This window comes from Natator depressus, chromosome 6, assembly GCF_965152275.1.
Source record: "Natator depressus isolate rNatDep1 chromosome 6, rNatDep2.hap1, whole genome shotgun sequence".
NCBI classification, from domain to species: Eukaryota; Metazoa; Chordata; order Testudines; family Cheloniidae; genus Natator; species Natator depressus.
This window is the reverse complement of record NC_134239.1, coordinates 87,180,775-87,208,752: the sequence shown is the minus strand read 5'-3', so window position 1 is coordinate 87,208,752 and position 27,978 is coordinate 87,180,775. Positions and strand designations below refer to the sequence as shown.

General features: G+C 40.3%; 1 protein-coding gene across 2 annotated transcripts in view; it reads right to left on the bottom strand.

The window, feature by feature from the left end:
* The window catches only part of MIPOL1 (mirror-image polydactyly 1), a 238,708-nt gene that overhangs the window by 40,619 nt on the left and 170,111 nt on the right, over positions 1 to 27,978 (bottom strand). For both annotated transcript variants that reach the window (XM_074955879.1, XM_074955878.1), the window contains exon 11: positions 2,458 to 2,688. In XM_074955879.1, the coding sequence (XP_074811980.1) occupies positions 2,458 to 2,688 (231 nt within the window). The remainder of the gene's footprint in view (positions 1 to 2,457; positions 2,689 to 27,978) is intronic.

Genomic DNA, 27,978 nt, shown 5'->3' with positions numbered 1-27,978 from the left:
CCTCAGAACATTAATATGATCAAGAAAGTAACAAGACGGAACAAAATAGATCACATCTTTCTTCAGAGGAGGTGGGTGAGTGTACTTCACTGAGAAATAACAATACCTTCAGAGAACAACAGTTTAATCTCCTTTGATTTCAATGAGAGCAAGAGTAAATTTGGAGTCTTCACATTGGAGACTATAAAGTCAGAAATTTAGAATTAACATGCACACTTTCCTCTTAACAGTATACTGTATTCTTTCTGTCTGTGTGATTTATTTCTCACAAGGCCAAAAGTGTCTGTTAGAGGAGCATTTATGACAACAGGTTGGAGAGTGTATAATCTTGAAACTTGTGAAACATATACTAAAGCAAATATTAGGAGTACATACAAATAGTTTAATTTAAATTCACAAGTTGAGTTTGACTTGTAGTGGCTATAATAATTCTATGTACATTATTTTAAAGCTGACTACAAAGTCATATCTTTGTTTTATGAGCTAGTTATTACCCAATATTCAACTATCGCTTGTAATTAACCATTATCCAAATGACTAGTCATTATGACTGTAAGATCTCATGGGTGAAATCCTTGCTCCACTGAAGCCAATGGGAGGCTTGCCGTTGACTTCAGTGGAGCCAGGTTTTCATCTAGAGTGTTGTACAGTGATTGTCACTAAGATATATTTCATATTCCACTTTCACTATATAAGTTTGTTTGGTCAGCTTTGCTGTGTTTCCTCTCTAAAAACCTGCTACATGGAGCAAAGAATTGTGTGTGTACTAACTAGTACATTGTTAAAAGGGAACTTATAATGGACTTCAACACAGCTGAACTCCAGAGTTCAGAGTTTAGCAGCCTTTTAACAAGAAGTCTTACGTTACGGAGCACTGTCATTTACCTGAACACAGGGTCCAATCCAATGCCCACTGAAGTCAACAAGAATCTTCCCATTCATTTCAATGGGATTTGGATCAGACTCAAACACCTGGCCTGAAATGTACCAGGTATGAACCAGACAAAAACTGATATATATGTACATTGCAAATATTCTCACATGTAACTATAAATTGTTGTAGACAGTGTTGTTGTAGCCACGTTGGTCCCAGGATATTAGAGAGACAAGGTGGATGAGGTAATATCTTTTATGGGACCAAAATCTGTTGATGAAGAGCTCTGTGGAATCTCAAAAGCTTGGCTCTCTCACCAACAGAAGTTGTTCCCATAAAAGATATTACCTCACCCACGTTGTCTCATGTAGCTATAAAGGCAAATATAATACTGTAGCAGGGATTCCATGTGTTCCAAGAACACTGAAAACCATTTCAACCTAACAGAAAACACTTTAAAGCCTCTTGTATATGTATAAAAGCAGTGCCCATATGACATTAAGGGAAAGCACATCATGAATCCTACTATTTCATTACAATGCTGTTGAAATAATCAGCATCTAGAAACCTTTAACACTTGTAGCCATGGATGTCAGAGTTCTGGCATGCGAGGATTTAATTTTGCTCAGTCACTTATCCAAAATGATCTGTCCCAAACTGAAGAGTGGTTTTACAAAACTCAAAGATAAGTTGCTTAGAATCCAGAGAACATAAAAACCTATGGGGCTGATCAATGGCTGCTGGATCTGGGCCAACTGGAGCAGGCAAATCCCATTCAGCTCATTTCCTCCAGTTTCTGCACCCTTAAAGAATACCTCCTTTAAATCCTTTACCAATCCATTTTATCTGATTACTATATCCCTTCCATATGGAGTACCGGAACTGGACACCCGTCCCACATTTACATAATGATTTGCAACATAATAGACTAACTCCCATTTCATGTTTGCCCCCAAATAAGCCGCTTCTCCCCCAAACCCGCTGTGGGGAAGACAAAAACTCCCAATCTGGTGGTGAGGGAAAAATTCATTCCCAGCCCCCCGAGAAAGGAGCACCAGCACAGCGCCTATAGAGAATCTCGACAAAACCCAGTATTTCACCATTTCATGGGTGGGAGGGTGGGTGCTGCTCTGTCTAGTCTAGGTAAAAGAGGGCTTTTTCTGCACTGGCACGGACTTACATAGTCCCCCCTCTCTTCTGGTCACATGGGGGTTGTTGGGTCAGTGCCCCTATGCTGACTTGGTCTGCAGCTGCCGCAGAAAGTCACTCCCTAGCTCTCTAGCCCTTAAAGGGGCGCACACATTTTCCAACAAGCCAAACAACAACCCCTACCCCTTAACGTGCAGTGAGGTCATTCTCCCAGAGGCAGGTTGGTTATACAGCGCTAAGGCAGTAAGCAGTAGTAGTGTTTTGTCACTAAAGCAGCAGAAGTGACTCTTGACTACAACAAGAAGCCAATCTGTGAGAAGCCACTTTTAAACAGCCACTTTTGTGACTACAACCACACTGTAAACATCAGGAGGAATAATGTCTCATTTGTCTGTCAAATGACATTCTTCCAAATGTAAAGACAACTGACTTACGTTTGAACTTTTTCGTTGGCCTCTTGTGAAGCTTCTAAAGCTTGCTGAAGCTTTAATTCCATGTCTGTTCGCTCTGATAGGGCTTGCTGCAGTTGGGTAGCTAGCTGCTCATTTTGGCGATGTGTGATGGTTACAATATCCTCGCTGCTTTTCAGTGCATCTTCATATGTACTAAGAGTACAGTTAAACTGATCCTTAAGACTCACTTCTTGGGACAGAGATTTGTGTAAACTGGGAAAACAAAAATATACATTTTATTGACTCACAGTATAAGCTTTGAGTTTGAACTGCAAGAATACCACACTTAAATTATATTAATGTATTTTAAAATATTACACATATATCAATATAAACTAATTCTGGAGCAAGATCTTTATTATATAACAAAACAAGAAGACCGAAAATGCAGAGATGTAACACTGAGCTGGAAAATCTCTTTATATTAATTTCAAGGAACCTATAAACTAAAAACAACATATAATTTTAAAAGCTTCTTTTCAAGTGTACAGAAGATATTTAAAAATTCCAAAAGAAAAAAAACCGTGAAAAACTCAGATTAAAAAAAAACAGAATACATCCCAAAATTAACTCTTTAAAAATAAGCATAATTTTTCTATAGGTTGTATGATAAAGTTGAATGTGTGATTTACAAGAAATTGAGTTAATCACCATGAATTATTGAGTGTGCAATGGAAGATTCAGCTGTTTTCTCATTAAATATTGAAATAAGTGAGTAGAATGAAACAGAGGGATAGATTCTGATGCCCTTAACTCATTTTGAACAGCATGAGTTGCCCCATTGACTTCAGTGGGATTACTTGTGAAGTAAGTTATGACTCAGCATGGATAAGGATATCAGAATATGGTCCAAAGGGAGTAAAAATACAACTGACTAAAATAAATTAATGAAATTAATGTGCTTTTCTGAAATACAGTTTGCACAGGATAGCCCAACTCCAAACAATCTCAGTCAACTTTTCAGTGTCAGAAATCTCAAATCCTTCCTGATTCTGGTATAAATAAGGATAAACTGATCTTAAATAAGTTTTTCTATATTAGGTAGAAATATGTTACTTATCACTATCAGATGGCAATCACTGGGCCAATTCCATATCCATAGCTCCTTGCATCATGGTAATCACAATTTCTTGCCAAGCCACCCACAGCCACCATTTTGGATTCATTTATATAATAAGTAAATCACCTTTAGCAACTATTTCACATAGAAAAACCTCTATCAGCCCTGGCTATGCATTCATCCACTGTATTTTATATGACTTTGGGGCTGTATTCATGGAGACATTAAGTCATGGAGCATGGTGGTAATAATCCTTCATTGCAAGATCTGGTATACAGTATTCAGCAACTCAGTACCAGGAAGCTACGGACAGAGTTTAAAAAACAGCAACAAAAGTGTCTATGTGTGCACAGCAAAGAAAAACCTGCAGCTGGCCCATGCCAGCTGACTTGGGCTCCCCGCCCCCCCAGCATGATTCAAAGGCTTTATTTCTTCAATTGCTTACAGGTTGGGATTTCCATTTTTAATATTACATTAAAACAAAAATAGGAGCTTTTCACACTAAAAGGAGAGGGAAAGACGCTATCTTGTATTTCTCCCTGTCCTTATGCCAGCTGGATTTCTTTGAACTCTTGGAGATAGTGGAAGGGGCAGGACTGTTTCTGTCATCCTGTTTCTGAAACAAGTTGGAGTAGGGTGTGAAGAGAACAAAGGTTAATGTGAAGAGTACCTGTCTGGATATGAAGCCAAAGCAATAGGTGAGCTGCAGCTAAAAGGGTTTTCAATGCAAACCTGACTGTCTCTCCGAGCTCAGATTGTGGGGCTGTTTCATTGCTGTCTAGACTTCTGGGCTCTGGCTGGAGCCCAAGCTCTGGGACCCTCCCAGCTCACAGGGTCCTAGAGCCCAGGCTCCAGCCTGAGTCCAGAAAACTACACAGCAGTGAAACAGCCCCGCAGCCTCAGCCCAGCGAGTCTGAGTTGGCTGGCATGGGTCAGCTGCGGGTTTCTAATTGCTGCGTAGACTTACCTAATGGGGTTGAAGGGACTGATTTACGAGAAAAGATTAAAAGAACACCAGATGAGGAGATTGTTTAATAACTAAGGGCTTGTCTACTTAGCGATGTAGTGTGCAGCAAGCCAGGGCGTGAATCTACAGTGCACCAGGTTGTTGAGCACTAACTGGCCATGTGAACCCTGCAACCACGTGCTAAAAGTTCCGTAGTGTGCTTTGATGTACTCCCGTTTCAAATGCTGAGTAGGGAACATCCCTGCACTGACCAGGTGATGGACTAGACAGTAGGTCTGCTCCATTTCTATTTTCCATTATTCTATCATTCACCTGTGTGTGAAATGGGACCAAAAGTAGAAGAAATTCACACATTTACAACGAAGGTGGTAGAAATAAAAACATTATAATGAGTAGGCAGTTTATATCATAGTTAAGGGTACTTCAGAACTGCTGCCTGTACACTAGAAACTGATGAAAGTTGTTACCATATTGATGAATATGACCTGAAGTCATGTCAGAATGATGACTATGAAAATATCAACCATTCTTTAAAGTGTATTGTCCTAGTCTCCTATCTGAAATGCAGGGTGAATAAAACACACCAGCCATACTTTGCATCCAGGGTGCTGGTATGCAGTGGCATATTTATTTCCCTTTCCTTTTGTTAAAACATTTATACAGAAAACATCCCCCCGTCAAGCTATATAGCGAAATCACATACAAATTAAAATATAATATACATGCATAAGTAAAATATGGATGAATTAATAGAAATTGAAAAGTTAAAGGTTAGAACACAGGTACGTCATTACACCTAGCACCTGAGGTTGTTTGAAAATGGTGTGAAGCACCTATTCAATTAAATCACGACATTTTGAATATATCCATAATTTATGAAGGGACATGACAAATCCACAGAGGAGAGGCATTAAAAAAATAAAATCATATTAGTAGCTGCATATAAAATATATTGACTGATGTTTTATTCTAGTGGGCAACTACTGAGACCTACTAGAAAAAGTAAACAACAACATTTGGAAGTAGTGCTAAAAGCTGCAAATTGAGGATGCTGTTGCTCATTTTTATACTCCTTGGCCAAGATTTTCAAAAGTGGCAGCCTTTAAAGTTAAGCCCCTCAGGGTATGTCTACACTGCAATTAGACACCTGCGGCTGGCCTGTGCCAGGTGACTCGGCTCGCAGGGCTCACGTTAAGGGGCTGTGGTGTAGATGTTTGGTCTTGGGCCGAAGCCCAAGCCTTGGGACCCTCCCACCTTGCAGGCCTCTAGAGCCCAGGCTCCAGCCCAAGCCTCGATGTCCACACTGCAATTAAACAGACCCTTAGCTGGCACGGACCAGATGCGGGTTTTTAGCTGCACTGTAGACATACCTTAAGTCAGTATTTAAGTACTGCCCCTGATCTATGTCTGGGCCCCCTAGATATTATCATAATTATCATAATCACTCCCATAACCTCATTGGTCGTTGGGGCACCATCAGTGATGAGCAATCAACCAATTGTCTCCACCCCTGACAATTGTGTATCAGTGCTTGAGTCTCCACGGAGTCCATTCCTGTCCACTCTTTTATGTCCTGTTATGGACGGGAAAGTCCATTTCCTATCCATGTCTTCTTCTACCTCTTCTTCTTTTCCCCGTACTGTCCCTTGGAGGATGATCTTGGATAGGCCAGATTTTGTTACATGGCCGTAACACTTCAGCTTGCACTTCTTCACGGTCGTCAGGAGGTCTTCACATGACCCAGCGCATTGGGTGATGATGTTGTGGACCTCTTCATTAGTGATGTTGTTGAAGTAGGAGCTACCCAGGATTTTACGGAAGCATCTCATCTCTACTACCTGTATTTTCCGTTCAAGTTCTGCCATAAGGGTCCATGTCTCGCTCTCATACAGAAAAATGGAGATGACTAATGTGTGCAGCAGTTTCAGTTTAGATTCCAGGGAGATGTTCTTATTCCTCCCAAATTGGCTTTAGTTTTGCCACTGCTGCTGCTGTTTGCACAGTTCTTGCCTGATTTTCTGCCTTGGATCCTTCATCTGTGATGATTGCCCCCAAATACTTGACCTGTTTCACTGTCTCCAGCTCTTGTTCACTGACGGTGATATGTGAGTTGATCCCATCACATTTGTTTGTCATCAGCTTGGTTTTCTCTGCACTGATTTCCATGACATATTTTGCAGAAGTTCCATCCAATCGTTTCACAAGGTTGGCAAGTTCATCTTCGCTGCCTGCCAGGCCATCAATGTCATCAGTGAACCGAAGATTTGAGATTGTTCGCCCCCCAATGCTGATTGTGCATATGTGATCTTCTAGGGCATCAGTCATTATGAGCTCCAAGTAGATGTTGAACAGTGTGGGCAAAAGAAGGCAGCCTTGCCGGACTCCAACAGTGGTGCGAAACCACTCTCCTGTTGTGCCACTGATGAGAACTGCACTGCTGGCCTTGGCATACAGTTGTTTAATGTTATCATAATACAAATAAAATAAAATAAAACAAAAATGACAACATTTTGGGGAATCCTCACCTGCCCATAAAGGGGAGATTTAGAGTGTTTTTGCACTGCTGTTTCATGGCCATCTATCTAGCCCTATACCTATTCTACATCAACGCATTACCTTTGTCTTATTGATCGCTCTATTTGGCAACATCCAGGAGACCTGAGATCTCAGTATGTTCTTTAGTCTTGATAACATTTTTGCATTTTGAACTTTGTGAAGAGAGTCCTGAGACTCTTGAGATAACAAGTGATTAGCTAAGGTAGGATCTGAGGAGCTGATGGAATAGTATCCCAAAGGGAGTAAGTCTCTCTGATAACTTTTTGTGACAGATTTCTTCAGCCCTGAACCTACGAGGCCTACAAGGCACATGCATCTGAGCTATTTTTGCTGCAAAAGAGGGTTAAAAATTGGTCAAATTTGGATTATTAAATGTAAGTATGTTTAATTGGAAGTCCAGCAGCCATTAATCAGTCACTAGAATGGACTCCTCTGCCACAGTCTGGTATCTTGGACTTCTGCCACAGATAATCCTCTGTTCTTGTAGTGTTCATTCCATAGTGTGCAATTAGCCCCTTTGAGAAAGCTTTGTCTTCCGCACAGACAAGCTTTGCCTCTATTGTAGAAAGTTCCCATGGTGACATAGGAGTGAAGTTGTTGACCACAGTCTTCATCCCAGAACCTTAGTCAATCTTTTAAATACCCTGGACCCAGGCCATTGAGCGCCTTGATGATAAGGACCAAAACCTTCGATGTCCTACAGGAAGCCACTGTAGGGGGAGCAAAGGACAGGTTTGATGAGCTTGCAGGAAGTTGCTGAGGAGATCTGCTGCAGCATTCTGTACTAGTTCAAATTTCCTAAGTGCTGAAGGGTTCATGTACAGATATATTGCACTGCGGTAGCCAAGCAAGAATAAAGATAGTTTTCCAGGATGGGATGGAGTCTCCTAGCCAAGTGGAGGTGGTAGAAAGCATCACTAGCAATTACTTCTGTGTGAAAACTTAGTGTCAGTGAGGAATCCAGGAGCATGCCAAAACTGTGGACAGAACTTACCAATTGTGGCTGTGTACCTTCAAGCGAAGAAGATTGAACATGGTTTGTAAACTCTTCAGGTGGTTTCCTCTGCCTATCAGCATCACCTCCATCTTGGTCAGGTTCAATTTCAGTCAGCTGTTCTTTGTCCATGAGCTGATCTTTTCCAAGCACAAAGTCATCTTGGTGGTAATCATGTGGTTGTATGTGGTAAAAGATAGATAGACCTGTATCTTATCTCCATATTGCTGGCACCTGAGTCTCTCATTTCACCATTTCCCCTAGTGGCTGCATATGGATGTTGATTAGGACCGGAGAGAGAATTCTTAGTGGAACTCCACGAGTGAGGGATCTAATAGTGGAGGTGCATTTTCTCATCATGACTCATTGGATGCATCCCTCTAGAAAGGAATCAAATCATTTTTAGTGCATTACTCTGGACCCCTGCCACCTCTCTGTTCACAGTGTTGAATGCTGCAGAGAGGTTCAGAAGGACGAGACTGATTATCTGCCATCTATCCATTGACAGCAGATCATACACCAGTACCACTAAAGCGGTTTTGATTCCATGTCCTGGCCTGAATTCAGATTATGCCAGGTCTAGGATATTCGCTTCAATTAGATAAGCTTAAAAATGGCCGTTGGCTAGCTTCTTTATGAGCTTGCTCAGGAACAGAAGTTTGACACACTGAAGAGCAGTTGACTAGAACCAGTGTATCCAAGGTGTTCTTTCCAGTGTTGGTCAGACTGTTAATGTGACCTTAACTCATGTAATTGTGGAGGAAACCACACAATAGCAGACCCCAAAGTACTCCTAGACTTCTAAGTGCTAGGCACATTTCTTTAACCTTGCCTTCTCCAATAATATATACACATTCATCTGTTGCTATATATTATATAAAAAAATCCAAAACAAAATGCTTGACTGAACACACTTCTAACCCTGGGAACAGGACAAGAGAACAAACACATGACAGATGTTGGTCACATTGGTTAATGCACTACTTGGAGACGCTCGGATACTATGGCAATGAGTGCAGTATAAGCTCCTATATAGAACAGAACAGGATATTCTGGATTTGCTGCCTTAATTCTGAATTTTCCTCTCTCTGTGTGCGTGTGTTCAGATTAGTGATATATTTTTAAAGAGCCTCTAAACATGTGTACCTGTTATTTGCAATACACACCCATTCATATGTTCTAATGTTTCTTTGCTTCCACATTTGTGGATTTTATTTTCAAATTAGTGCAGCTGCAATTGTTGTGGGTGCCCATTGTTACTTATTACACTATACACCTACATATTTCTGTGAATAATCTGAATGTTTCTGTTGAGCTTTGATATAGAACTGGCTGTTCATAATATTCATAAGAAACAAAGTATACAGGGTTTTGTACAGACAAGGTGGGTGAGTTAATGTTGTTTATTGGACCAACTTCTGTTGGTGATAAGAGACAAGCTTTCGAGCTTACACAAAGCTCTTCACCAACAGAAATGGGTCCTATAAAAGATATTACCTCACCCACCTTTTTTCTCTAATATCCTGGGACCAACTCAGCTACAACAACAGTAGGGTAGCTGCATACAGGGTTTGGTATAGACATTCACAAATCTGTGCATCCTTAGAACTCAGACAATCCCGGGAGGTTGCAGTCTTGCACCAACTGAGAACAAGGCAATTGCAATGGTGGACTCATGCCCAACCTACAGAGGAAGGCACACTTCTATAGAAAATTTATAGAGTTGAGGCTGAAGGAACAAGGAGCAGGAGGCCGACCATGAATGAGGTTGGAAGATGCAATTTTGAGGGATTTAAGAAGCCTAATTCCTTCCTTACTGACTTTTGCCACAGGAAAAAGACTTGCAAGAGACTGTTCAAGATGGAAGTTCATTCTGTGTGCCACCAAGGCTACATCATAGCCATGTGACTCCGCTGCTGCTGCTGCATCTTTGAGATACCCCTTCTGACTAGGTAAAACTGAACTTAAATTTGCAGAATGGCTGCATTTTGAATCGTACCATCTTTGTTTTATCCCACCATTAAAAGTTACAGAAAAGATTTTTCCTATCTTTTATCTACTATTTATTGTCAATTCATGTAGTCTAGTCTGCCTTAAATACTTACCAATTGCTTTTGGTAACTAAATAACTTTAACTTAGTATTTGCAATCATCTAATTGTTTAGGTAATACAACAAATACTGAGGTAACCTTATCTATTAATCAAAGGTAGTTAAGAGTGACCTCAATATTTAAAGAAAAAAGATGTTTAAGATGTTTTCATGTATAAAATCTATCAGACAAACCTGATTATTTTACACATAAAGGGCTAAATTAACAGCTGCACCAGACCAGAGCTTAGGCTCACCAGGGTCAAATGGACCTCTAAGTGCAAGTTAACGTCTGCTGGCTTGTGGAGGCCACTACATTAACTAGAACTGTTAGAGGCCAACGTATTGTGGCACTGCCCCCTACATAGGGAAGTCTGTGTGAATGGGTGGAGTAAAGCCAGCTACACTGGCTTTATGTCAACTGAGAATTTGCCTGTGTCAAGGCTTTACAGCAGCACAAAGTCTCTGGAAGGGGTCTGAGGCTCTACCCCAAGGGTTTAAAAAGGTTAATTTTTTATACTAAGTGTGTGGTTCTAACTACACTAGTTTCAAAAGCAGCGCATATTTTTGCTAAAAACTGAGCAGAATTTTTTTTAAAACCCTGGTTATATATTAAAATATTACAGCTATTTTAACGCAAATTAAACTTGGTAGAAAATAAAAAGTAGTAGATATTACCCTCCTTTATTTATCCTTATTATGAGCCTGATCAAACTGTTTCTAGCTCATGTGAGGCTCAAGCCCCAGAGCTGCATCCTACGAGGTGTTGAATGTGTTCTGGGGGTGCAAAGCCTCAATTCTTACTGACTTCACGGGATGTTGAGAGTGCTCAGCAAATTGCATGTTTGGACCTTGATTCCCCTGCTGGGTCATGGCCCAGCACCGTGACATATGCGGTCGGAGGCCTTAATAATCTGTGCTGTCATGGTTGCTTGACTTTACATCAGCACACATACCTAAGAAAACTAAATGGAAAATATATACATGGAAAATAAGATTTGCTTTTTGTTAGGAGTTGCATATAAAAAAAATAAAGGGCACAAACAAAACCAACCCTCGCTTCATGAATAGTTTTAAAGATTTTTTTTTTTAAATAGGAAAAGCCCTCCCTGGAAAAGAGTTGTCTGCCTATAATAGCATATCACTTTGCTCTATTTGATAAAGTACAAGAATAATAAAGATGAAAGGAATAAGAATATTGCCTCTGAAAACTGAAGTACCCAGTAAAGTGTTCACTCAGTTAAAAGCGATACTTATGATATATCAGCAGTCTGATAACACTGGAACGTATAATAACACAAGCAGAATAGCCTAAAAAACAAGTTCAACTTAATGACCATCCTGTGCTATTTACTTTTATTTTTGTCTCCAGGGAATACTGTTTACCTCGCTTTAAAATTTATATGAGTCATTGTTATGTGCCTTTTTTAATTAATTTGAAGGAAATAGTCATTTGGGAGAGACAGCGGAAATCAATTCTGATTCTATATTGGTAGCTACTGTGCAATGTAAACCGTATGTCCTCTCTAATTAAATGTAAACATGTTCAGTTCTAAAGTCCAACAGCGATGACAACAACCACTAGAAAGGATTGCTTAAGCACTGATCAACTGATTCTCCTGAACCTTTTGTTCATACCGTAGGTGCGCTTGTGCAATCTGTGGCAGGGTGAATGCCAGTTGTAACTGACTTTATTTTAGGTCATCTTCAGAGAAAAGAATTGACAAGCATGTGGAGTGTTCTGTAATACCTCAAGTTACTCATTAACTATGTCCTTCTGATAGCTAATCAATAGCATCGCATGGAGCCAAACACACTGCACTGAACTGCCCCTCTTCCAAAAGCCAAGTCTTGGTAAATATTTAATGGCAGTAAAGGTGTTTTGACTCTTATCAAACTGATATGTTAAAGAACTCTTAAAAGAAACTTTATCTTGTTTCTCTCTGCATAAATAATTTGTTCTGTTACCATACAGTCCTGATGCAAAAGCACTTATATTAATGCATTCAAATCAGTGCTTTGGAGAGAGAATACTGAGTTTCACTCTGTGTGGTGAAATAATGAAAATAGCTCTGCTGTCACAAAATAACAATGAAAAATCAAAAAGTTTACTTCCTTGGTAAAATGCCAGCTCCAAATACACAGGAACCAACCCAACCCTTTATACTTCAGTAGTAAATACTGCATCAGACTTGTTCAAAACCTGTTATACGAGTGCACGCTTGAGGTTCTCTGACAAGGTTTCTCTTGTTATAGAATCTCCACGACCCTCTAGAATCAGAACGGGCCTGGATTTTCATCCCTTAGCCAATATAGGGGACAAAAAAATCCAGTTTTCAACACTTGCCTTATTTCCCATGACCATCCCATACAGACAGTGGATATGTTCCCCCATCAACTGGAAACATCCTTAGCCACCGAATCTCATTTGGAGGTCTCCCATTTGTCATGTTTTTCTCTATACAAGCAGCATGTATGGACTTTTCAAGCATTTAAGCCCTGATACATCAAAAAATAGTATGTGTGCTGGCTGGTACACCTTGCCCAGTACTCAATTGATTTCAAAGGGGTTTGCACAGGTACACCAATGTGATATCTGTTGCAGGATCCAGGACTTAGACATTTGCCATTAGAGGATGTGACCATCAGGTAAACCTGTGTGTTTTGAAGACATTGATTCATCAACAGACTGGGGAACATAAAACTGAAAGTGCTTCCGCCTCTGAAATTTAAAACACTAGAACACTAAAGAAGTATAAGCCCTTATATTTATATTTGTAAAGGACCTCTTCACTGCTCTAGAAGCTAGCTGTTCAACAGATAAAAATATTGATTCATTATATTTTGGAATGATTCCAATATACACAGGTAAATCAGCCACCCAGGAGTTTCCAAATCAATAATAATAATCTAAGAAGAAAACAATTTTAATAAAATAATAAAAAATATAAATCAATCAAACAATAACAAAGTGCAGGGCATTATATGGGAAAGAATGAGCAGTTGAAGAAAGGAAGTCATTGTCATTAAATGCTTTGCACTTAACACATTATTACTGTTATAAATCAAGCATAAGAAAATATTTGTCATTGGTGAAATTATGGGTCTCATGGTTTGGGCATTGCAGTGAGGTGGCTAAATCTGACCCTGAACCAAAGCAGAAAGAAATTAATGGATTGGATTGAAAATCAGCCCTGCCTTCCATCAACATCAAGACTGGAAAGGGGAAGGCAGGAGTCTCTCCAGATGGAGAGAATAAAAAAGATGGAAACGTACTTCAAAGCTAGGCTGCCCAAATAGATACTGAGTTTGAGCAGAGATGACCCAGTGGGTGGGCTGAGCAGCCCGGAAACAGGGACTCCAGTGGTAGCCAAGCCTGGGTGAAAGACTTTCACTGAACTACGCTATCTTATTATTCATTTGTTAATAAATACAAGTGGTCAAAACTTTTTGAAATTAAGTATTTAAATTTAAAAATGCCCTATCTGACAATGAAATTTTTCACTAAAAATTGTCAGTTTTAAAAAAAAATGTGCATGACATTTCATCAGAAGCATTATTGAAGATATTATATGAATTCTTCATTTACAGAAACCCCTTTGATAACAATTTTGATGTTTTCAGTAAAAAACACTCCAACAATAAGGGTCTGTTCTGAATCCTGGAAAACAAAAATAACTTTGAAATTTTGGTATTTTTCACAATTTCCTCCTGCCATTTTTCACCCAGCTCTATCAATAAAGTCAAGTCAAGGAATGGAGCAAGCTCTGATGCTAACCAGGTTGCGTGGACTGTGTCTGAGGGCTTCTCTTCACTACCATGCTACAGCGGCGCAGGGGCATTGATGCATCTGCGCCGATGTAGTGTGTCTGATGAAGCGCTCTCCCATCAATGTAATTACTCCATCTCAACGAGAGGCGGAAGTTATGTCGGCGGGAGAGCATCTCCCACTGACATAGCACAGTGAAGACACTGCTTTAAGTCGACGTAACTTATGTCCCTCAGGGGGGTGGCTTTTTCACACCCTTGAGCAACATAAGTTACATGAACTTAAGTGGTAGTGTAGACAAGCCCTTACAAAAATCACCTGCTCAAAGGCATGCAATGAAGGTCAACTGCACTTTAATCCTTATATTTTACCTAGGGCTTGCTCCCGCCAAACCCTTGCTCATAGAAGCCACTTTGTTAAGTGGACTTATAGATCTATGAAACAAAAGACAGCTGAAATGCCAGCTCAAAATGACGAAAGGGAGGGGGAATGCCTGGGAAATCTAATTTGTTAAAAGTCTGTTCACCAACGTACCAACCATTACTGAGACAATTGGCAGACTTGTCTGGGCCATCCCCCTGAACACTAAGGCATTATTCGAAGACTTGGAGTGGGAGAATGATCTTGTGGTTGAGGCACTGGACTAGGATTCAGAGATCTGGGTTTAATTCCTGGTTCTGCCACATGCTTTCTATGTGACCTTGGGGAAGCCACAGCCTCTTTGTGGCTGAGTTTCCTTTCTTCAAATGGGGAATAATACTTCCTTTCTCCCACACTTTGGCTGTCTGGTTTACTTAGATTATAAGCTCTCTGAGGCAAGGACTGTCTCTTACTGTGTATATGTACAGCACCTAGCACATGGGGGCCCTAACTGTGGCTGGGGCCTTTAGGAACCACTGTAATACAATTTATTACTAACAATGAGAAGACTTGAGTACACATATTCACTCTAGGATCAGGGCCTTAGTGACTCACAGGTAGCTTATAGGATATGAACTCAGCCTGCCATTACTAGAGAAAATCAGAGAAGCAGCAGTAGAAGGCTCCAGGAAGTAAGTGCTGGAAGGGGGCTGAAAACAGATCTTGTATCCTGGAGCTTATAAGTCAGTTGCTCTTCTCTTCCTTTTTTCCTGCTGAGTCTGAATGCTGAGCTGTTTAAATGATGTGGGGAGAAACCTATGCTGTCATGTACTGTAAGCAAGTCTGAGTTAAGAGGAAGACATATTATACGTACTTAATGAGGCAAGAATTCTTATGAAAAACTGCAGGTCGTTTCTCCGTAACTTGTAGGTAAAATATAAATATAAGGAAGTGTGTTCATTGCATTAAGCCAAATGGCTAATTATTTCTGAGACCATGACAAGGAAGCTGAATAGGATCCACCTGAAATCTAGCCAATGCAGTGTGCACTGCAGATCTTTTGGGAGAGGACAACGGAACAAGCTAAGTATGAACATGACCTAGAATATACTTTTTGAATCAGGATTTTGCTTTTTTCTTATTGGAATTATAAAACCGCTCAAGAAGTAGAACTGAAACCATATCACAGGCCACTTGTTTTACCATTATAGCTAAAATGGAAGTAGGAAGATGGGCTTCTTATCAGGCTCATTTGGTTAGACAGAGTTAGAGTTTTCCCTTTTTAAAAGGGAGAACATGGATCCTCGCATCTCTATCAAAAATCTGAGGAACCAGCTTTAGCCTGTGGAGCTCACTGTTGCAAAATATTCCTGAGGCACATAGCATCTGAAGTCAGACGAGCGTGGATAAAATTACAATCCTTTCAGTCTTGTAGATCCAGGGGTTAAAATAAGGGGAAGCAGGAGGAATGGGACAGGGAATGGGGAGAGGGGTTGAGCACAACTCCCCATCTCTGCTAAAAGCTCTCTTCCTCCCCTTGGCTTGCAATCTCCAACATCTCTCCTTTCTCCTTGCCTACTGGGATGAGAGCACCCCATCCTGTTTCAAGCTACTGTCACCACTGTGTAGGTCATTAGTGGATTTCCTTCTGAAGTCAAAGAAAAATTTCCCAGCATTATATTATTAGTTATTTGTATTCCCCTAGTGACTAAAAGTCATAGTCAGGATCAGGGTTTCTTTTTGTTGGGCTCTGTGTATAATACAATTAGATGCATTATGGAAAATTCTGCTCCTTCCTCTTAATCTTTCATGAATGGCCACACTTAGAACGAGAATACCAGACTAAAGGGAACAATTCTGATGCTTCTAAAAGCATTTTAAAAAATCCAAAAAGAGGGGCAATATGAAAAAGTTCTTTCAAGAATAAGAAGAATTACTAAAAGTCTAGATGCTTGGAGTTTGACATTAACCTCATTTACCTCCTAATAGCCAAGAGATGGCTATGACACAATTCCTCTGGGGCATATTTTGTACTCTATGTGCAGGCCTCTTACATTAATGGGAGGTGCACAGCTCAGAGCCCATGAATCAAGTTGATAATATGCCCCTAAGTTATTGTTTCATGGATAGTGGGTGAAACTGATGTCATTCCTCTGTTCAGTCAGGAGTTAAAACATGTACAGCAATTCCTTATTTTCACAATATTCCTTCTGACAAAAAGAACCACGAGAACAGTTCCCAGCTGGCTAAACCTGACATACAGGTTTCGTTAATAAAAAAAATGCATGACTTAATTAATGAAATGGATCTATTAAGACTGTCCCCCAACCCACTATGGCTGCCCCACCTACAGCTGAACTTCATATGACCTATCTTATGCAAAAAGAATTGTAATAACTTGTACTAAAAGCTGTTACAGAGGAAAGGTTGCCATGAAGATAAAGTTTGACTCAGAAATGCATACGATGCCCCTAGAGGAGAAAGCTAAGTAAATTCACGTTTAAGCAAGGTTTACTTTTACAGTGAATAAATAGGTGACATAATTTTGTTAAACTGCGTAATATTATTTCATCAGCAGTAATTATATTTGGTTCTATAAGTACTTGATTATACTGACTGCACTCAATCCACAAATAAATGTCCATAAATAAATCTCAATAGTATTAGAATTAAGTCCATTACTGAGGCATTAGTGGAATCAATATTTTTTAAGAGTTCTACATTTTTATAAACTCCCCCACAATAATCCCCAAAGAGAGACCATGACACTGTTAGCTTTTTGTTTTCAAACTGTCCATCTTGACTTAAATCTGTAAGTTTAGGATCTTTAAACCCAAGAACAATTTGCCTGTTTTGCCCCAGCAAGCATAATTCTGCAGTAACCTACTCATTTTACAAGTTTTTCTGTTCTTGTCTAGCCATCCCACGCTAAACTGGTTTTCAAATCCACCTCCATCAACACTGGCAGGTTCAACCCCTCCTTCTCTCAACTAGTTTCCCCCCAGTAATGCACTACCACATTACCTAGCAAAGAAAAAGAACTCAGCTCTGTTGACATAAACCAAGTGCTACATATGTTCATGGAGAGACCATGAACATTTTCCAGACCTGCACTTCTACAATAATAGGGCTCGCCTATTCAGAGTGCAGACGTTTTTTCTCTGTCTCAGAACAACCTCGTGTTTCAAATGAGGCTGTTCCAAACATCCCTTGTCCATATGTAGAAGAAATGTTAGACATATCTGGGAATAAATTCTCACTCCAACTGATGGATGCTACAGGCCCCACCCATATGCATGATGGTGAGCTGACACCTCCCTCCCCTTGATTGTAATTTGTATCTTGAGAGTAATCTAGAGAAACCAGATGGAACTGTTGGTCATTAAGCATCACAGATAATAATTAGTCATTCACAATGCATCATTTGCCTGAAACATGCAGATTAGCATTCTCTAGTCTTGGAAAACTGGATGCAAAGCAACAGCTGCCACAGAATACTTTTTTACCCCACCTAAATTGTAGCAGAGAGTCTAATAACTAATACTTAAATGTATATAGCTCTCACAGTACTTTCCAATGGTGAATGTGTCATTATTCCTATTTTACAGCTAGGAAGACTGAGATGCAAAGAGAAAAAGAACAACATTTTCAAAAGTTGCCTCTGATTCTGGATGCCCAACGTGAGATTTCCTGGCCGTGATTTTCAGAAGTGCTGAGCACCTACAGCTCAATGTAAGTCCCTGGAAGATGAGGGTACTCAGCAACTCTGAACAACAGGCCTAATGTCTCTCTAGTTGAGAACTCCAAATCACTCTGGGGCATGTAGGAAACACACTGCTCTAGGTTCATGCCATCCCTGAAGAACTGCTTGGTTCTTCTGGAGACCTCAGATCCTGGTGCACTAGTTGAGCATCATGTGACATCCTCTCAGTAAGTGGTAAGTTTAGGAATGGCGCAGTAGAGCGCAGCCTCAATGAGCTTTGCTTACAGTGCACAGCCTAAGCAAAGATTCTCTTTGTGCTTTTAAAGTTACATATACCACTTTATACAAACTCTCTAGAAATGAAAATGTTATTTCAAAGAATCTGTCTCTGACCATGCCAGGGCCGGCTCCAGGCACCAGCTTTCAAGCAGGTGCTTGGGGCGGCATTTAGAATGGGGCGGCAGGCCGTGTCCTGTGGCGGCAATTTGGAAGCAGCTCTGCTGCTCTTCCCGCAGCGGCGGCTTTTGGGTGGCAGCTCCGCCGCTATTGTGGCGGCTACAATTCGGCGGCGACTGCTTCGGGCGGCAAAATTGGTAGAGCCACCTCTGGACCAGGCCCAGGTATGCCTAGTAAATGACCTATATTTTGCCTGGTCTGATGAACTGATGACTAATTTAAAGTTTAAAGTAATTTATCTTGGGAGCCACCAGAAAATTAATGCTATACACCAGTGGTTCCCAAACTTGTTCTGCCACTTGTGCAGGGAAAGCCCCTGGCGGGCCGCGCCGGTTTGTTTATCTGCTGCCTCCGCAGGTTCGGCCAATCGCGGCTCCCAGTGGCCGCGGTTCGCTGCTCCAGGCCAATGGGAGCTGCTGGAAGCGGCGCAGGCCGAGGGATGTACTGGCTGAACCACTATACACTAATGGAAAGCTAGGAATCCTTTTATTTTTCCCTAGCCTTAGTTATTCATGAAATATCACGTCTTAAAATGACAACATTGTGATAATCATCTTGACTTTTCCCCTCCTGCTTCAATTGTGACCTTAATTAGGTGGCTGCTATCTCAAATTGTCCCAGTGTCCTATGAGCCTTACATACTGTCAAATAGTTGTAGAGCTGAAAAGCTCATTGAAGTCAGTGGAAAGATTCCTCCTGACTATAACAGGCTTTGGATATGGTCTAAGGTGATCATATGCATTCATAGGGGAAGGAAAGGATGGTTGCACACAGGCACTAATCAGGAGGCATGTTGGTTGTGTCCTGTGCTTTCATCATAGCTTTGTGGTCTGTGACCCAAGCAGCCTACTGCAGGAAAAATACAAAGTTGAGTTTTTAGCACCATCTAAAACTTTGGAAAAGAAAACAGTTTCCAGACAGAAAAGGAGTACTTGTGGCACACAGTCTCTAAGTTGCCACAAGTACTCCTTTTCTTTTTGCGGATACAGACTAACACGGCTGCTACTCTGAAAAAAGTTCACAGACCGAATCCAAAGAACAGAGAGTGAACAACCAATGTGCCTAGAGCTATATGTTTTTCCGGATGAAAGTAACCTGGTTCAGGAGTCATCTGTCACAGCAGAGCAGATGACAGCATTGTTTATATGGTGTACAAAAGATCTGGTGTACACAATGCACAGATGAAAAATATCAGTCACATCTCTTAAACAATCATTCTGGATGAAAGAATCTAGAGTCTCACAGATGTAAATTTGCTAAAATAAGAGTAATATGTTGCCTACTTCTACAATAAGTACAGAAGTAAAAGTGGTTGGCTGCTAAATCTGGGACGTGATACTGAAAAACCTTAACAAGGAGATCAAGGAAAAGAGAAGCAGAGTATGTAATTCTCAAAGTAACTATGGTGTAGAGAAGAATTTCAGCAGCCTGCCTCATCAAGTACTGACAAATGGAATGTGAGAACTATCCCTTAGATGAAAGAAGGCAGACTGAACAATCCAGCTAATGGGATCGCATTGAGCTAATGGGATCACTCTGACTTTTTTTGCTTTGGTTGGTGTATGTCAAAACTTTAATGTTATTTTAAGGTTGTTCCTTTTATTTTTATATTCATTAGCAGTGGGCCAGAACTGGCTTTAAAAAATTTGAAGGGACTGGGAGAATAAACACATCCAGACACTGTAAAACTTGTGGGGAATACCGAGCCTTCTGCAACAAGGTTACACTGCAAACTTCTGCTGTGTTAAAATTGTGAGAACAAATTTCTCTAGCACTGTTACCGAAGACAAAACAGAAACCTTGGGTTCTTTAATATCACATTAAACAGATGTTTACTGCTACTACAATCACTCTGAGATGAGAGGGTTACAGATTGTTCGCATTCTAATAAGTCCACGACTGGTTTCTTATATAACTCTCAGTTAGGCAAGAGAAGGGTGAATACAATCAAAGTGTCCTTCAGACATGGCAGAGCACCAGGTAGATTTGGTGTTCAACATTATTTGCATAATCTAGACATTATGGCTCCAATTCTGCTTCTGCTGAAGTCAGTAACAGAAGTTCAGTTGACTTCCGTGTGGGTACTGCGCTCTATGGTCAATATGACTCCTGAAGATGTAAACATGAGTTATATCAGTTAAATATGACTGACCCGTATATGTTGATAATACAGTGAGCATCTAGCACATTTGTGGGCACTATAAAACAATTTGATGATGACGATTGCTAGAAGTTCTGGACTACTACTTGTATGACATGCCAGCATCAAGGGGTTAAGTACGCAGTAGGAGTTCTGGGTGTTTACACTCGACTAATTTATGAGGCTTTTTTAACAAAAGTAAGATGAGATCACAATGTTCATACCTAGGAGCCTAATGTTTGGTACCTAAATGAGCAGCCGGCTTTTCAGAGGTGCACTTGCAGTTCCCACTTAAGTCAGCGCCTTTGAAAATCAGGCCACAAGCTACTTACTAAGAGTATTTCTACACTACAAGTGCTAGAGTGGCACAACTGCAGTTACACTGCTGTAGTACTGCAGTGCAGACACTTGCTACAGCAACTGAAAGGGTTTTCCCATCACTGTAATACATCCGACCCCTCGAAAGGTGGTAGGTAGGTTGACTGACAAATTCTTCTGTCAATCTAGGGCTTTAGTCAGCTTACTTATATCTTTTAGGGTATGAATTTTTGACCTTAATTTTACATGTAGACCAGGCCTTTGTCCCTAAATACAGAGTTAGGTGCCTAACTTTATGTATCCAAGTTTGAAAATTTTGGTTTTACAGTCAGATGTGCTCGGAACCCCCTTGTAAACAGATCTTTAAAAAAAGCCTTAAAATACACTGGATTGTGTGCTATCAAATCTAAAGAGACTGTCCAGAGCAAGCCAACATCCTCACTGGCTTCAAAGTTATGATTTTCCACCTCATGAACTTTTATTGACTAATGACAGGTTGAGTACCCAAATCAAGTCTTACTTGGAACATATAATAATCATTTTGGAGTGCTAGCAGCTACCTGTCTACAAAGGCTGTGGGCAGAATAAAAGCATTCCAAATTGTAGTTGCCTGACTTCAAGACTGATTCCTAAAGTCACAGGAAACCCAGGGACATGACAACTCTGACACACTGTTCACTGAAAAACTGGGGTCAGTGAACCCCTGCTTATAAAACCTGGAGATTTGCTGAGACTACTTTTATTATCTACCACATCATTAGTTTTAATGATACTAGTGATTACACATAGATAAGCTTAAGAGATACTATTGTTGTTTCCTATCTTATAACAGTAGGTATCCTACTGTGACTTCACACTGGTCATCCCCTAAACCACACTTTTCTTTCTTACTCTTCTACCTTAACAGAATAGGCTAATGAAATAAAAATAGCTTTTCTGATGCAAACCACTGAAATACTAACGCAAAAGCAAAACAGTATGAACAAAATATTAGGAATAAACACTCCACAGTATGTTTTCTCTTGGTTTTCCAAGAAAAAACACAGAAAAAAACAAACAACAATCCCAAATAAACTACTGTATTTGTAGTTTAGTCTAATGTTAATTGAATCTTATTTGGGCATACTGGCCCAAACCCAACAACATGGAATTCAAATGTAAGGAACAGATTAAAAAGGGAGAGTTTGCTGTAGTTATATGATTGCCACTAAGAAGTCAACATTTGCCAACAAATTTTACACAATTGTCACAGTTATTTCCTAACTCAAGTATAAAGAAAAAATCTGGTATCTCAGATTTTGCTGTGTATAATGTGTGGCAAACACTATTGGCCACTACTGAGAGGTGTGGACATAAGTTGATCCCTGCTGCAAGTCTGGAAACAGCCAAGAAGCCAGACACATTACAAAACAGTATTTAAATTCCTAGGCACAAGAAATAACCCCCACATGAAAGCAGCAGCCTTAAAGACAGTAGGTTGTGGCGGTGATGGTAAACATAATTCCCGTCTTGGTTTTGGTGCAGACATACAATCCCACCTGGAATGTAGGCTCAAGAACTGTGGAAAGAAAAAGAAAACATTGTACACTGAGTTTAGTCATCTATTTAAGTCTATAAAAAATTTGAGGCTGATGTTTAAGAGAGTTTTAATGAGAGATGATGCTATGTAAGCCTGTTGGTATGGTGTGTTCTTTTAGGTGGCAAGACAGCAGGAGTGGGTGAAATCTAAGACTTGTGAAATATTTTGGGGCTATCACAAAAAAGGAATCTTTTCAGTTTTGACAGAAATATCACCATAATTTTCAGCCATTTTTGTGCTATTTTACTGCCCAAGAACTATCTTTCTCACAGACAGATGTGGCAAAAAGTGGTGCAAAGTCTCATCATTTCAATGATTTTTCCACTTGGAACAAATAACTAAGAATTCATGTGATGAGCAATATCATCTTATAACTGTCATAGACTGTGAGCAAGGAGGCATTGTATTTACAAACCAAGGAAGTAGAAGTGGAAGATTTTCTTCTTTTTAGTTGCATGCCAAAGCTAAAGCTCCAGCAGGGTTCACACGGGCCAGTCAGTGTGCAACATGCTAGTGGGCACTAGAACATACACTCCTGTAGTGTGGGCTAATGCACCATGTAGACAAGCCCCCAGAAACCAAAGAAAAGTCTATAATGGAAAAGCTGATTAAGAACAAAGTCAATAATGGAAAATCACAGAGAAAAAAAGGAAGAGAATTCCATTAGATGTATAACAGGAAGTTGGTATGAAGGGAGAAATAGAACCATGAAACCACATCAGCATCCAATTGCAAACAATTCCTTTGTCAGGTCAACTAATGACCCAAGACAGCACTTCGATGACCACCTAAAAGAAATCTACAACAGCAAAACTGGCAAAAAATCCTTCTAGTTAGATTTACTAAAAAGCAAAAAATCTGACATTTTCCCTTGAATAGTTCAGTCTGATGAAAGACAGCATATTACAGATTGAGACTGCCTTTTGCCTTAGTGTTGACTAGAAGATAAATGCTAGGTCCCTGCCTTGTGGATTTTATAGACCTGACATTGTTCAGAGGATTTAAAAGTAGGTGAGTAAGCAGAATACAAGGTATAAAGTGTAAATCTCTAGAATACATAATATTCAGTAAGCAATTAAAATTGCATTATACAACAATTAAGATCGGCATTGAATTGAAACAATACTTTGAAATCGAGTCTGCAGAAAAGGTAACCAGGAAGTGGACTACAGCTTTCATTTGGTTAAGTCTTTGCAACATGGATGTCATGAGGCAACTCATTATTCCATCAAGAAGTTGGAAACTTATGAAACACCTTCAGGAAATTGTGAGTGGCATCTCTTGCTCAACGTTTCTATAATTGCTTTAGTGACCCATCAGGTAAAAATCATGTATTTTTAACAAAGTAAGAACCCAAGCCTACATTCCTTGCATTGTCCAAAACTCCCACTGAAATCAATGGGACTTTACGGATTGAGAATAAACCAAGACACATCACATGGTATCCCGCATAGGTGGTACCTGCGATTTTTTAAAATAATGAAAGAAATAAAAAACCCAGCATTTCCTTACACTTCTATTGTTCTATGTGAGTTGTGTTATATCAAATTGCAGTGGGTTAGGCTCCTTCACAGGAAGAGAATAACTCAAGACATCACATTGTGTCCCACTGCATAATGCATGTAAACAAATACCTCCTCTTCACTTTGGTAGAGCAGAAAAAGAATCCTTCCCTCCTGGGCCCTGAAACTATAAGCACAAGAAGAACATTTGGAGGCAAGCATGTCTGTACTGTATGGAAAACTAGTCAAGATAAGAAGTCTCTATATTACTAAAAAGAACTCCCACAAAATCAGAATGAAAAATAAGAACAGTATTACTTATCAGTATAATTGTTTGAACTAGTCTTTTTTTATTATTATTATTCTTTCATGATTACAACCAACCACACTAAAACGCTTTTAAAGCCATGGAGACTGATCTGTAGGGGAGAGGAGAAAAGGGTAGGAGGGTGGGAAGGAGGAGTAAAGAGAGTCAACCTTTTTCTTTTAAACCAATATAGGTTTTTAGTTAAGATTTTTAAATTTTGCCACTTTTCCACCTCAGTTTAAAAGAGTGAGAAGCCGAGGAAGCATTTTTGTTGCAGGCAAAAAAACCTTGAAAAATCTAAGTACATGAGCCAGTTAGAGCTGAGTTGGACAGATTTGCATATTCACAGTACTACTGAGAAATAACCATACATTAATTATGCTAATCCCTGTATTCTGAATGGCTAATACAATGATTGTCAGCCAATTAAAATACAGTCAGGATATGATTATTGAAAAATTACACACAACTATATACCACCAGAGTCCGAACAATCAGTGTGTAGGGAATTGCGTAACTGGGCACAAAATCATGCAGTAATGTATCAATTGGTGCACAGAATCCAAGTACTATGATGGGCCGAAGTAATCCTATTTCAGTGTAATAATCCATAATTTGGACCATGAAGCTATAAAATATAAGAAGTTAAACATGTACCATTGTACACAGAGCCTCTGTTTTGCCAAGAATGCAAATACTACCGCATAAAGCATCTTTCTTCTTTTATTTCTCCTGTTATAGTGTGTGTCATTGCTAGCATTAAAATTAAAATCTAGTGTGTCTCCTTTACACTACGCTTCTACTTCTGTCACTTGAAGAAATTGAAAAAAAACCTGGTTCCCTTGTTTTTCAAGTCTATTAATTTTAATCTTTAGGAATATCAACCTTCATGTCACTGTACAAGATAGTCTGCAGAAAAATATGCAAAACTCCATAAAATTAATTGTTTTTGAGACTGTTTGCACATGCCACTTAAACTATGAATTCTAGCTTAACTGAAGCATCAGGAACTGACTTTATAGAAATGCCCTTGGAGTAACCACATCATAAAACTAGGTTAAGGAAATACAATAGCAGGAGAAAATTAAGGGCAAAAAAGAAAGCTATTCAAGTGTGGAAATAGTATCTCTAGCTGCTTTTGGATTAAAATTTTAATAAATCTCTTCAGAAGTACTTAACTCTTAAAAGTAACAGGACTGGTTAAGGAGTTGCTTTGCAACAATTCACATGAGAAAGCCACCTGTACTAATTAAGGGGCTGATTCTATTAATATTTACTATAGGCCCTACTGCTATTATATAGTGAGTCATTCCACTGAGGTTATTGCTGTGTGGTTTTTGAAAACTACAACACAGATGAGTCAAGATATCTTCTCTGCTCTCTGCCTGGCTATTAATAGCACATTGTTTTCATGACTGTGCAGTATGTAAATCCCTGCACTCTGACTTGTTACTGCCCTCAGGACTCACTACCCATAAGCCAACAACTAACATGGCTGCCTCAGCTTTTCATTTCAATCTGGTGACAGAATTATACATTAAAAAAATCCTATTCTAGAGGAACGTTAATTGTAATGCAGTTGTACCACCTGAAAAATGTCTGCTCTTTAGACAATTTGATACAATAAAATCAAGTTTCTTTCTGTTAATTAGAGCTGGACGAAATGTTTTGGATATTTTGACATTTCAGTTATAAGTGTCAAGAAAATTTTGATAGACAAGGTGGGGGAGGTAATATCTTTTATTGGACCAACTTCTGTTGGTGAAAGAGACAAGCGTTCAAGCTTTCAGAGCTCTTTTCAGGAAGAGGTCACTTGAAGAAGAGCTCTGTGTAGGGTTACCAACTTTCTATTTGCATAAAACTGAACACTCTTGCCCCGCTCCTTCCCTGAGGCCCCACCCCTTCCTCTGAGGCCCTGCCCCTCTAGGCCCCATCCCCGCTCACTCCTTCCCCTCTCCCTCTGTCGCTCACTCTCCCCCATCCTTGCTTATTTTCACTGGGCTGGGGTATAGGGTTGCGATGTGCAACAGGGTATGGGCTCTGGGCTGGGGGTGCGGGCTCTGGAGTGGGACCAGAATGAAGGATTCAGAGTGCAGGAGGGAGCTCCAGGCTGGGGCAGAGGGTTGGGCTGTGGGCTCTGGGTGGCGCTCACCTCAGGCAGCTCCCAGAAGCGGTTGGCATGTTCGGCTCCTAGGCACTGGGGTGGCCAGGGAGGAGACACACGCTGCCCCCGTCTGCAGGAACTGCCCCCGCAGCTCCCATTGGCCATGTTCCCAGCCAATGGGAGCTGCGGAGCTGGCACTCTGCGGCAGCACATGGAGCCTCCCTGGCCACCCCTACACCTAGGAACCAAACATGCTGGCTGCTTCCGGGAGCCACACAGAACTGGGCAGGCAGCCTGCCTACCCTGCTGACCAGACTTTTAATGGCTCTGTCAGCCATGCTGAGCAGAGCCGCTGGGGTCCCTTTTTGACCAGGTGTTCCGGTCAAAAAACGGACACCTGGCAACCCTATCTCTGTGAAAGCTTGAAAGGTTGGTGTTGGTCCAATAAAATACATTACCTCACCCACTTTGTTTCTCTAATATCCTGGGACCAACATGGCTACAACAATACTACAAACAGAATTTTTTTATAACATTTTTGGTAAAAAGTTTTTTTATTGTCGTACCCTTATATTATTGTTAAGTTACTGCTGGTGCATTTAAGAAAACAAAATAAACTAAAACACTAAATCCTACATTAGGGCCCAGCCTTGCCATTGGTAGCCTCATTGCAAGATAACATATATTAACATGAGTTTATATATACTTTACATAGTGTGTACAGTTAACAGTAATGTTAACCTCCAGATGTTGGGACTGAATGACATGATTATGGAGTGTCACAGTTTCTGATCACAATGTAACTTTTGAAATATGTAAGCTTAATATAATAACCCCCTAATGTTTCATAATTTTGCTTTACCTGCTTATTTTTACACTGGTTTTCTGGTTTTGCAGTCCCTGCCTTCAGTTTCTGTTTGAACACTGGGATGAGAGGTGCGGCTTTGATCTCATGACATCTGAGGTGGAGCCATCATATTAACAGCAGGGCAAACCAGGCAGAACCTTTGGTGTGAGGCTCTCTATCACCACCTATCAACAGTGCAATCTTTCTCTAACCTCACCCAGCATCCATACATGCTCTGTTGCTGTAACCCCACCATCTCCTTGTAACCATTGCAACCCAGCTGCTTACTCCCTAGCCAGAAACTCTTTCAACCCCACAACCACCACATAGGGAAACTCAGCAGCCTAACATCTCCTCCATGAGATGTGGTGAGTGTTAAGAGCTGCCCTCAGGAAACTACGTATAGATTCATAGATACTAAGGTCAGAAGGGACCATTATGATCATCTAGTCCAACCTCATGCACAACACAGGCCACAGAATCTCACCCACCCACTCCTGCGAAAAACCTCTCACCTATGTCTGAGCTATTGAAGTCCTCAAATAGTGGTTTAAAGACTTCAAGGAGCAGAGAATCCTCCAGCAAGTGACCCGTGCCCCGTGCTACAGAGGAACGCGAAAAACCTCCAGGGCCTCTTCCAATCTGCCCTGGAGGAAAATTGCTTCCCGACCCCAAATATGGCGATCAGCTAAACCCTGAGCATATGGGCAAGATTCACCAGCCAGATACTACAGAGAATTCTTTCCTGGGT